General features: G+C 41.0%; 1 protein-coding gene across 3 annotated transcripts in view; it reads right to left on the bottom strand.

Moving 5' to 3' along the window:
- Positions 1-12,871, bottom strand: part of ITPR2 (inositol 1,4,5-trisphosphate receptor type 2) — a 182,328-nt gene that overhangs the window by 33,143 nt on the left and 136,314 nt on the right. For 2 of the 3 annotated variants that reach the window (XM_081330820.1, XM_081330821.1), the window contains exons 46-49: positions 7,600-7,707; positions 5,003-5,195; positions 3,825-3,950; positions 698-873 (exon numbers count right to left, since the gene is read on the bottom strand). In XM_081330820.1, coding sequence (XP_081186946.1) covers positions 698-873; positions 3,825-3,950; positions 5,003-5,195; positions 7,600-7,707 — 603 coding nt within the window. Of the gene's footprint in view, positions 1-697; positions 874-2,848; positions 3,951-5,002; positions 5,196-7,599; positions 7,708-12,871 lie in introns of those variants that run through there. The other variant, XM_081330822.1, reaches the window with a different exon arrangement.

Genomic DNA, 12,871 nt, shown 5'->3' with positions numbered 1-12,871 from the left:
CTGTGACAGCCCCTTAGATATTGGGATACTATCATATCACCCCTAGTCCTTCTTTTCATTAGACTAGACACACCCAATTCTTGCAACTTTCATATGTTTTAGCCTCCAGTCCCTTAATGATCTTGGATGCTCTTCTCTGCATTCTTTCTAGAATCTCAACATCTTTTTTAAGTCATGGAGACCAAAACCGGATGCAGTTATTCCATGTCTGGTGTTACCGAGGCCTTATAAAGCTGTACTAATATTTCATGTGATCTTGATTCTGTCTCTCTGTTAATGCGGCCTAGGATTGCATTGGCTGCAGCACGCTACTGACTCGTATTTAAGTGATTGCCCACTAAAAGAACTAATCAATCTATCCAGTCTATGTAAAGATACATAGGAGAGAATTTTGTATTGCAACCTAGGCCGTATGTAGTAAAAAAAAAGGGGTCTTCAAACTCGGCCCTTTGACGACTTGTGGACTTCAACTCCCAGAATTCCTCAGCCGGCGTGCCTAGCTGAGGAATTTTGGGAGTTGAAGTCCACAAGTCGTCAAAGGGCCAAGTTTGAAGACCCCTGTAAGTAGAAATTGTAGAAATTCTTACAGAAACCGCCACAGGGGATGTGACATTGCTTGCAGGGAGATAGTAATTCCACCCTTTCTCTCTAGCTTTATGTTCATTCATGAATTGCAGAATGAGTTTTGAGTACTTACGTTAGCGGCACCCAGGAGAATCAGCGTGGGCCCCAAACCAATTGTATATATAGACCTGAGCATAACAGAGACCAAAAATGGGCGGATTCCAACGGGTTTGGGGAAAAAGAAAAGGAGAGACGTGCAGCTGGCCACAGCTATCCAGAGGACAATGGAAAATAACGGAGAGAGTGTGCCTAGGTTGAAGAAGAGGCATCATGATATTTTAGAACATAAAGAACCATATTCTTGAATGAAACCAGTTTTATGATTAAATCAAATCAAACTTAAATCTTGCGAGGGGGGGGGAAGGGACACAAATGCTTCCATAAAATGGTAAACCTATCAATATGGATAAACAGAACTGAAGGACTTCCTCTACAAAAAAAAGGAAAAATTTAGTTGGTTGCCATGGTTTTATCTGGTGAACTCTTAAGTAAAGGCCTTGACTTACAATTTGCTTAGCAACCGTTCAGAGTTACAAGGGCACTGAAAAAAAAGTGACTAATGGCCAGTCCTCACACTTTAAGGCCATTGCAGCATCTCTACAGTCCTATGATCAAAATCTGGGCACTTGGCAACTGGGATGTATTGACTACGGTTGCAGCGAACCAAGGTCACGTGATCCCCATTTGTGGTCTGGCCAATCAGCTCCTGACGTGTATCTAGTTAAGGACGTGAGGACTTCAATTCCCAGAATTCCCCAGCCAGCAGGAGATTCTGGGAGTTGAAGTCCATGTGTCTTAAAAGTTGCCAAGGTTGGGAAAGCCAGATTTAGAGGATGGGTATGTAAAAACAAACAAATAAATAAATAAATAAATAAATAAAAAGTGAATAGGCTTGAATTATGGAATATTTTACCCCGAGTTGAAATTTGGTTGCCGAAGGAGGTAAATACGTTATGAATCAATGCATTTAATGAATGTTTGTAGCTATGGGAGAGATGGGCTAGTTGAATACGTGGGTCTACGCGTAGATTTGCATTCAGGTGACGCCATACCGCTGGCTGAGCATCTGAAGGATTTTTCAGCAAATGATAGATTGCATTGTGTACCGAAAAGCACGAATGCAAAAAAAAAAAGAATATATCAAAAGAAAAGGGAGATGTGTTTGACAGGGGAAAAAAAGCACTGAAGATTGCAGGTTATATAAAAATGACAAAATGTGCAACAAAGAGATGAATTTGTACCCCTTGGTAGAAAGTTTCCTTAAAGCCATGGAAATTGTCAGGCACAAAATATCAGGTACACACGAGAAGGGCCGATTATGCTGATTTATTGCTAAAAGCAATAAAAAAATTTTTGCCATAGAGTTCTGGCACATTTTTAAACAGATTTTCCAAGTTTTAAAAGTAATTTTTGAAAATTTGATGTTTGGTCCAAGTGGACTTGAATTGCCCTGTCGACCATAGCAAGTTGGCGGCAAAATCATTAAAATTGGTCCATGCGGGCTGCTTGTGTGTCGAGGCCAATGCATGCGTACTTCATCCGTGCTGGTTGTGATGGTGCTGCTGGGTTTGTGGCACTGCTCAGCTTGTGATTGGTTGTGTGGTCGCGGGCTGAGTGCTTACTGCGGGCGGCGACCATTGTGTTTCGTTACACAACTGATGTGCGGGTATGTGTACAGTGATTGACTATGAGCGAAAGGTAAATAATTTCTTTATTTTAAAAAATTGTTGAATTGAAAATCTTTTTTTAATTTTAGTGTAAAATTTACTATGAACATCAGCCTTAAATACAATAAATTAAATTTATGTTAAGAACTGAATATATAATTTTTTAAATAAAAGATTAACAAGATGTGAGTTCCGGCACCTTTTTTCTTACAAAAGAAGCACTGGCTAAAAGCAATCTTCTCAAATAACAGAGAGCACCTGAATTCATGGGGAATTGGGCTTAATCTGCTTGTGGCTACGTAGGGATTCTAGGCTGATTCCTCTTTTAACTCTGCCTCCATGTTCTGCCACTCCTTCTCCTATAGAAATGGCATGGATTCTGGCCAACTTGTTTTTTAAAAATCACTTATTATGGTATTCTAGGCCGATTCCTCCTTTAACTCCACCTCCACATTCTGCCACTCCTTCTCCTATAGAAATGGAATGGATTCTGGCCAACCTGTTTAAAAAATTCACTTATTATCATTGGAATTTGGTGGATAATCGGGACAGATGGATCTGGACACAATGAGATGGTCAAGAAATGGGGTCTCGTCCCGGCTACGTTGCATACAGAAATCTCATGCCACATCAGATGTCCTTCCGACGGATGGATCCACACACTTTGTGGTCTAAGGTTAGGGTTAGCATTCCAAGATTTGCAGTCGTGTAATATGCAATCCCAGTCTTGCAATTCTGCAATTTCAAGTGCACATGACATGAGGGGAAAAAACAGCTCCTCAATTAGAGACAGCCTAGAAGACAGCCAAGTGAGCACATGGCAAATCAAATGCCCCGGACAATCTGATCATCTGGAAAGCACATGTTGTTTGTGTTAGAAGCCCAGGACTATCTGAGTGAAAATGAAAAGTGAAGGTTACACATCAAGGAAAAAGGCCTAATTGGGCTTTTAAATAGGGATAGTCAGACCAGCCATAACTGGGCCATGTGCAATTCACATGTTCCTGTTACAAGCATTGTTCCACACCCCACAGAGTTATGGCTGGGTTTTGTTTTGTTTTTTCTACGCAAAAGAGCACGACTACTCTTTAATAATGGAGAGCCTTGAGGTTTTTAAAAATGGACTTGGTCCTTCTCAAGTAAAAATGGAGGACTGCCTTTAAAGCTGTTGAAGTTCTAGGTGAACGCTGCTGTCCTGCTTGCATGACGTCAATCACCCGGTCATTTCTTCTCCCAGACATTTAAGTTTTCTTTACATGTTTTCGGCATGTGATATGATGACTGGACTTGTCATGCGTTTACCTTTTTTAGAGTTTGCCCAGCTGGCAGAAAACAAGTCAGGAAATTTTCCTTTCCTTTCCTTTCCTTTCCTTTCCTTTCCTTTCCTTTCCTTTCCTTTCCTTTCCTTTCCTTTCCTTTCCTTTCCTTTCCTTTCCTTTCCTTTCCTTTTTTCCTTCTCTTGGTGGTGGGCTTCTAGTATTGCTAGCAATGGAAAGACCTGAGTTTTGTAATGTTATAACCCAAGCAATATACCTTCATCACCATCATCTCCAAATGGATAGAAGAGGGCGACGGCTAGATTGATGAAAACAGCCAGGTTGAATGATATGCTTCCCCAGAGAGAAATTTGTCGAGAGAACCAAAATAATGCTGGATTATCTAGGAAGGAAATGAAGAACAATTATTGTTCGTCTCAACAAAAATTATTGTTCATCAGGAAGCAGCACCTTCTGGGGAAGGGTTGATGTAACATTCTTCAGATGCTGTGGGTGCTCCATCTAGGCCAGGGTTAGGCAACCTTGGCTCTTTTATGACTCGTGGACTTCAACTCCCAGAATTCCTGAGCCAGCATGGCTCAGCTTGGAAATCTCTCCCTTTCCCCTCAGCGTGGCTGGCTCAGGAATTCTGGGAGTTGAAGTCCACAAGTCATAAAGCGGCCTAGGCCAGGGGTAGGCAACCTTGGCTCTTTTATGACTTGTGGACTTCAACTCCCAGAATTCCTGAGCCGGCATGGCTCAGCTTAGAAACCTCTCCCTCTTCCCTCAGCGTGGCCGGCTTAGGAATTCTGGGAGTTGAAGTCCACAAGTCATAAAAGAGCCAAGGTTGCCTACCCCTGACTAGGCTTTCAAAAAGACTGGACAGCTATTTCTCTGAAATGGTACGGGGGTCTCCTGCTCGAGCAGGAGGTTAGACTAGAAGACCTCCGAAGTCCCTTCCAGCTCTGTTTTTCTGTCCTGTTCTGTTTTAAATCATGGTATTTAAAATTAAAATTAAATTAAAATTAAATTAAAATTGATAGGTTAGGCATAAATTAAAATTAAAATTTTACCTCCTGCTATTAAATCTTCAAACAATGCCACCTCATCAAGAATACAGGAGTGAATTAATGACACTAAATGACACTAAAAATGAAGTGAAGCATATAAGCAACTTTTTAAAAAAGATGGTTTGCTTGCCTCGTTTGGAAAGAGAAAACATGGGTTGGATTCTAATTTACAGATAACCTAAGGCTTGATGTCAAATCTACATTGATCCCTTGTTTTAATGTGGCCACCCATTTCTTGACTTGTTATTCTATCTTCTATCTTGGTTTTTGTGGTTAATAAATAGATAAAGCAGAACCTTTACAAGAGGACTTTTCCCAAGGCTAGGCATTAGATCTCTTCAGAGTAACCATCCAACAGACGAACCCTTACAAACACCGTACTTACTCCTAATTTTTCTCTGCCACTTCATTTCATTATACAGATCCTCAGTCTGCTGAAAAAAGTCGTTTACTTTGCTTCCTTGCTCGTCTCTTTCTGTAGTATTGAACACCCGGCATTTTGATTCGTGAGTGAGGAATTCACAAATGTTGGGCACGGGAAATACTATTTGTTCCATGGTTCTGTCATGACGGACAATCTGCAAAGACCCATAACTCACTTGGAGACATATGTACGGTTGGGATGTCAACATAAATTATTTGTTTTGTGCTACTGTGGGCACGGCAAAAGTTGAGGAATATTACAGCTGCTGTTCAGTTTGATGCCTGTTCCAGACAGGTTAGAACAAAGCAATTGGGCAGAGTTTCAGGAACAGAAAAAACTCCTTAATTTTGAGGGATGAGGTATTGGGATAACAGTAGATTATCACCCCTTAAGTCAGAGGTCTTCAAACTTGGCCCTTTTATGACTTGTGGACTTCAACTCCCAGAATTCTTCAGCCAGCGTTGTTAAGCGTGCCTGGCTGAGGAATTCTGGGAGTTGAAGTCCACAAGTCATAAAAGGGCCAAGTTTGAAGACCCCTGCCTTAAGTGTTCAACATGAAGTTGGCAAACGTTCAATTTCAGTTAATATAAATTTGTGAGAATTTATGTGTGTCCCAGACAGATATGAAGAATTTTTAAGAGAAAGGAAAAACTACTAGGTAATATCTGGAATGAAAGAAGAATGCTACATTAAAACAAAACACCAAAAACCAGCATGAAAAGCAGAGAGAGCTTATTTGTTCATTTAACAAGATCTCTGTTGCCTTTCAAAAACAAGGACATAAAAAGCTAAAACTAAGACGCATAGCACAAACCTAATCCTAATTAGAACAATTTTTTTTAAAATTGAGACTTATGGTTTTGGTGATAGATTACAGAAAGAATATTAATAGGATGCAGAATTAGAAGGAGGTCAAAAAATATTTGTACAGTACTTATAATTGCTGTGCAGAATACAGCCAGTCCATGACTTACAACAGTTCATTTAGTGACTGTTCAAAGTTATGACAGCACTGGAAAAAATGACTTATGACCGTTTTTCACAGTTACAGCCTTTGCAGCATCCCCGTGGTCACGTGATCAAAATTCAGATGCTTGGCAACTGACTCACATTTATGACCGTTGCTGTGTCCCCAGGTCAAGTGATCCCCTTTTGCGACCGTCTGACAAGCAAAGTCAACGGGGAAGCCAGATTCACTTAACAACCGTATTACTAACTTAACAACTGCAGTGATTCACTTAACAACTGTGGCAAAACTCACTTAACAAATGTCTCACTTAACAAAAGAGGTTTGGGGCGCAGTTGCGGTTGTAAGTCAAGGACTATCTGTACTTGATGCCACTTCCTTAGTTTCACTTTTTTTTTAAAACATTTGTCTTTTTTCCCCTACTTTTTTCTTTGATTTATTTTTTATTTTTTATTTCTTACTTTCTACTAGTTTGTGTTAGCTTTTATCATCTTAAAAAGTTTTAATAAATATATACACACACACACACACACACACACATATACCCTTCTATCCTTGTTCTGTTTCCTCTAATGTTTTCTTTTTGTACTTTTATTAAACAGAGTCCAATTTTTATCTACCTATCTATCTCATCTAGCAATCTTCTATCTTTCTGTCTGTCTGTCTGTCTGTCTGTCTCTATCACCTATCAATCATCTATCTATCTATTATATGTTGACAGTATCTATCTATCTATCTATCTATCTATCTATCTATCTATCTATCTATCTATATGTGGACAGTCTATCTATCTATCATATGTTGACAGTATCTATCTATCTATCTATCTATCTATCTGTCTGTCTGTCTGTCTGTCTGTCTGTCTGTCTGTCTATCTATCTATCTATCTATCTATATCTATCTATCTATCTATCTATCTATCTATCATCTATCTATCTATCTATCTATCTATCTATCTATATCTATCTATCTATCATATGTTGACAATATCTATCTATCTATCTATCTATGATATGTGGACAGTCTATCTATCTATCTATCTATCTATCTATCTATCTATCTATCTATCTATCTATCTATCATCTATCTATCTATCTATTATTTTGACAATCTCTCTCTCTCTCTCTCTCCATCCATTATCCAATATCCAATATCCAATATCCAATATCCAATATGGATGCTGTTTAACTTCAGAATTAAATCTCTTCATGAACAGCTACACATTGTGATACAGCGCAGAAAGTGTGACAATAAGATTTAGGAAATACGAAACTTTCCCAATTTTTAGGGAATAAACATTATTTATGACTGAATTTGTAAGCAAACAGTGCTGAGCCATTCTTTGAGCAAAACTTGGTGGGAAACCTGAGGATCTCCTACACCCTTGGCGTAACCCACAGTTTGCTACCTGCTCATTCCTGATGACAATTCCACCTTACAAAGCAACAGAAGGAAGATCCCCTCATGAACTGCCGCTATTATTTCAACAAATCTCATATCTCAAGTAAGGAGCAGCAGCAGGAGTCCTCCGTGAGGTGGAAAGTAGCATTGAAGGCTACAAATATTTTCAGTTCAGCGGGAAAGCGTTTACCTCAATTTGAGCGGTGTGGTTGGCGTAATACTTCAAAGCTTCATCTCCTTCTTCTGGATCTGCCCCAGGCTTCAGCATGTGTTGCAATACTTTATTGTGACGGGACAACTAGAAGCGAAAAGGAGGGGGAAAAAATGCTAGAGGTGGCATCTGGGTAGCTTGTAGATAAAAGGCAAAGGACATATTCAGGTAGTCCTCGACTTACGTCCACAATCGAGCTGAAATTTCTCTTGCTGTTCAGACATTTGTTAAGTGAGTTTTGCCCCATTTTACAACCTTCCTTGTCTCAGTTGTTATCAGTTAAGTGAATCTGGCATTCCCCGTTGACTTTGCTTGTCAGAAGGTTGCAAAAGGGGATCACGTGATCCCCAGGATGCTGCAACCGTCATAAATATGAGTCAGTTGCCAAGCGTCTGAATTTTGATCATGTGACCAGGGGGATGCTGCAATGGTCGTACGTGTGGTCATAACTCACATTTTTCATTGCCATTCTAGCTTTAGACGGTCAACCAAATGAACTGTTGCAAGTCGAGGACTACCTATATTTATTCATTATAATTAGTTGTCATTATTATAAATAAGGGATAAAAAATGTTAGGGAATTTTCCTGGAATAAACGCGTTCTGTGAGATGCCAACTTTTTTAACTGCTCAAGTTGTTGGCGCCATGATTGATGTAAGACAGGCACGCTTAGCCATAAGGGTTGAGCAGTGAATTTGATTTGATCTCAAAAGGTTTACTGAAGCATGAAAGTAGCATTTATCTGTCATAACCTCAAACAGCTTCTTACTTCTCCCAGGATTTATAGGCAGGGAGATTGTGCCACCAACAATTGTTTTGAGCCTGAGTGAAGTAAGTATGTGTCGGGCAGAAAGAATCTGGATCACATGTTAAGTTCCGGTTGAGACGGTTTATTGCTCAATAACCCTATACACAAGTATCTAGTCAGCTAATGGTCAGCACTGGATTGTCACTAGATAAGAGCCAATGGAATTCAAGAGGGTTGAACTTAGATCCTTTGTGCTAACGTAATGGACTCTAGGCTGATTCCTTTTTTGACACTGACCCCAGACTCTGCCTGTCCTTCTCCTACAGTATTTTGTTGCTAGCTGTGAAGTCGTGTCCGACCCATCGCGACCCCATGGACAACGTTCCTCCAGGCCTTCCTGTCCTCTACCATCTTCTGCAGTCCATTTAAGCTCAGGCCTACTGCTTCAGTGACTCCATCCAGCCACCTCATTCTCTGTCGTCCCCTTCTTCTCTTGCCCTCAATCTTTTCCAGCATTAGGCTGGATCATGAGGATGCTACAAAGGTTGTAGCTGTGAAAAATGGCCATCAATTACATTTTTTCCTAATGCTGTTGTAACTTTTTATGATCACTAAATGAACAGTCGTAAGGCAAGGACTACCTGTGTGCAACCGAAGACAATGGGAACCGCTTAACCGTTTTCTGATTATTTACTAAAATGCATGACTTGTAAACTTGTAATGTTTAAAATCCGGGAGGAAATGGATTGTCTGAATCCTTAGTCCAGGGGTAGGCAAACCTGGCTCTTTTATGGGTCGTGGACTTCAACTCCCAGAATTCCTGAGTCAGCATGGCTCAGCTTGGAAACCTCTTCCTTTTCCCTCAGCATGGCTGGCTCAGGAATTCTGGGAGTTGAAGTCCACGAGTCATAAAAGAGCCAAGGTTGCCTAACCCTGCCTTAGTCCATAGTCATCCATGTCCTAACTAGGATCGGGGAGATGCCAGCTTGAAGAAAGAGACTGCTGAAGGTTACAAGTCATGCATTTTAGAAGGAGGAGGAGACGAAGCGATTCCCACTGTATCCCAAGACCTTAGCAACATCACTTCAGAATGCAGGGCTTGAAATGAACAGCTGAATATCACAGCATATTAATCATATTTGAACCCCATAAACTGGAAGCGATAACCTTTAATCTTTATTGACATTTTTTACAGCAGGCACACTGGCACAGATTAAAAATGAAACTCTTTGCCTGCTCTCAAAAGTGTACACACGCGTAACACACATATAAACGTGCTATATACAATATATACGTATATACGTATGTGTATATATGTATATGTATGTATAGAAGCTTTGTACTTGAGCTCTTCTCCCATGGAAAAAGGAGGAGAACCACCCCAGGCCCACAGTTGATTCAGGAGGACACCATGATCGATGATATCAAAAGCCATTGAAGCTTGTATCCCATTTCAAATTCCAGGAGGAAGTGGATTGTCTGAATCCTTCCCAATAGGTTTCATGTCTAGTCTAGTATGCAAATGATATTGACCATAGTCAACCATGTCCTAACTAGGATCGGAGTAGCTTGTTGTTCTCATTTTCACCCCATGCAAGAGACCACAGGCCCCCTTTTCTTGCACGGGAGGTCCAGTTCCTTAAAACATTCTGGAGCTCACACTCAAGGAATCCCTGCTTCATCAACCTGACTAGATCACCTGTTGAAAATTAATCCACGTGCCATTTTCATGAGCTACACAGTGGTTCCTGAATATTCTTGCCATCCATTTCAGCATTAAGCAAGCCACACCAAACATCTCTTTCCAATTTCATCTGAGGTTAATTAGCTGCTGTCACCCTAACCCCATTATCTTGTCTCACCCAGATGATAACGCCAGGATTATGACAAGTGACAGGCCTTCGCAAGTAATGACACGTGTCAAGAATTTAATCAGTGCAAAGGAAGGTTGACATCCGTGAGATGTTCAAGGCGAGACATTCAAGCAGATGTTGGTTTCCAATGAAGTCACGGGCCAGTTTTCAGACCACAATAGCTAATTTTAACCGAGGCAGATGAAAGATTTCATCAGACCATTCGGCTATCGGAAGACAAATTTACATATAAGCAATTACTAGGAGAACTGGCTTCTAGCAATGAGTGGCCAAACCACCAACTTTTGCTTCAAAAAAGCTCTCTTGGGAGATTAAACGTTTTCCATCCCTTCTTAAGAACACTTTCTGCAATGTGTGCAATTTCTCCCTTAACAGAGAAAGGCGTTTTATTAGCAAACATATCCCATGTTTGGTACGGAGATATTTTTCTGAAGAATTTGTTGAAGGCAACATCTGCACAATGCTTTAAGTAATTCGCAGGATTATCTGGCCAGCTAATTCCACCCCTCTTATTTTACCCCTCTTATTTTATTTTTAAGACCACACCTGGCATACTGCATCCAGTTTTGGTCACCACGTGATAAAAAAAGATGTTGAGATTTTGGAAAGAGTGCAGAGAAGAGCAACGAAGATGATTAGGGGGCAGGAGGCTAAAACTTAGGAAGAGCGGTTGCAGGAATTGGGGATGCTTAGTTTAATGAAAAGATGCATTAGGGGGGACGTGATAGCAGTGTTCCAATATTTGAGGGGCTGCCACAAAGAAGAGGGGGTCAAACTACCAGAAGGCAGGACAAGAAACAATGGGTGGAAACTAGTCAAGGAGAGAAGCAACCTAGAGCTAAGGAGAAACTTCCTGACAGTTAGAACAATTAACCAGTGGAACAACCTGCCTCCAGAAGCTGTGAATGCTCCAACACTGGAAGTTTTAAAGAACGGACTGGACAGCCATTTGTCTGAAATGGTATAGGGTTTCCTGCCTGAGCAGGTGGTTGGACTAGATCAGGGCTTTTCAACCAGTGGTACAGGTACCACTTGTGGTACATTGGCACCTGGCAGGTGGTACGCGGCTATCCTAGAAAAGTGGTAGCGGGGGAGGGGAATGAGCTGAAGCGGTAGCAGCACCGCACAAGTCTGAGCGAGAGACGGCTGGAGCTGCAGGGCTGTCAGGGCTCAGTGGAAGCGCCAGGATCAGCGCCAGGCTCCAGCTGGAGCTCAGTGCTGATCCTGGCGCTTCTGAGCCGAGAAGAAGCACTCATCAGCTGGAATGTTGCAGCATCTCCAGGATCTTGTGATTTACATTCAGATGCTTGGCAACTGATTCATATTTATGATGGTCACGGTGTCCCAGGGTCATGTGAAGTGACCAAAACCTGCTGCAACCACCCAGCAGATGGGCGGAATAAAAACCAAACACCGCCCCCCACCCTATCCCCGCTGCCAATCCTCAACAGAAATGCTCACAACAATGAAAACCTCGGACAGGAGGAAGAGCGCTGCCGGGCAGGCAGGTAGGTGTCTTGCTCGGTTGTGGCTTGGGGGGGCACTTTTTCCAGTGCCATTGTAACTTCAAACAGTCACTACGTGAACTGTTGTAAGTCAAGGACTACCTGTACTTCATCACTTTTTTCCTTTTTTTTTTAGTCATCAAGTTTTTGACACCTTGCTAGGCGACTGGTGGTCCTCGGATGTTGCCCTATCCTAAAAGTGGTACAAAATGGGTGAAAAGGTTGAAAAGCCCTGGACTAGATGACCTCCAAGGTCCCTTCCAACTTCCAACTCTCTTCTGTATCTACTGTGGAGGCGAAGGTACATGAGCTGAGCCCTCAAAATTGCTTCAGCTTTCTTAATGGAAGGCCGCGTATGCTCACCAGCTCTACGTGGAGTAAGAATAAGAATAATTTTTGCTCACTTCAGGAGAGGCATTTGCAATCGTTGGCAAAGGCTGACCTAAAATAGCAGATGGAAGGGAGATGGGAAATGAAAGGGAGATAGTGAAAAAAGAAAAAAAATAGAAATATCTAAAGTGACACAGGAGACAGTGAGCGCTCCTAGCTTGGTAACGAGAAGGTAACCACGATATGTTCTTTGCAACATATCTCATCCTTGTCACATTTGGCAACATGTCACATTCACTTATTTGCCATGCTAACTTGGGTCCTATTTATGTCTCCCAAAGCATGTAAAAATCAGTCATTTCCCCTACTTCTGGTAAGTTCAACCACAAGTAATGACAGGAAAGGATGTTGCATTGAAAAAAGTATATATATATATATATATATATATATATATATATATATATATATATATATATATATATATATATATATATATATATATGTAGAAATGTCTACATGAAACTGAGAGTTTGCATGCCTCTAAAATAAATTGGCGGCCCACGTAAGAATAAAAATAAAACTTGTGTCTGGTTTTTTACAGCTTCCTCTAATCAGCCAAAAGATTGGAAACCATCTACCCTCTTATTACTTTCCCTTAATAATAATAAAAAAACCCAGCTAAATTATATTCACCACGGCAAGTTTTGAAGATCTGCAGACTTCGCTAAATGGAGCGAAGTCTGTTCCAGAAATGCATCAGAAGGAAGAGATTTATTGCCTTGTGGCTGGTGAGA

This window comes from Vipera berus (genome assembly GCF_964194415.1).
Source record: "Vipera berus genome assembly, chromosome: 6".
Classification (NCBI taxonomy): Eukaryota; Metazoa; Chordata; class Lepidosauria; order Squamata; family Viperidae; genus Vipera; species Vipera berus.
Note: the sequence above shows the minus strand (reverse complement) of the source record. Positions and strands in the feature narration are given on the sequence as shown.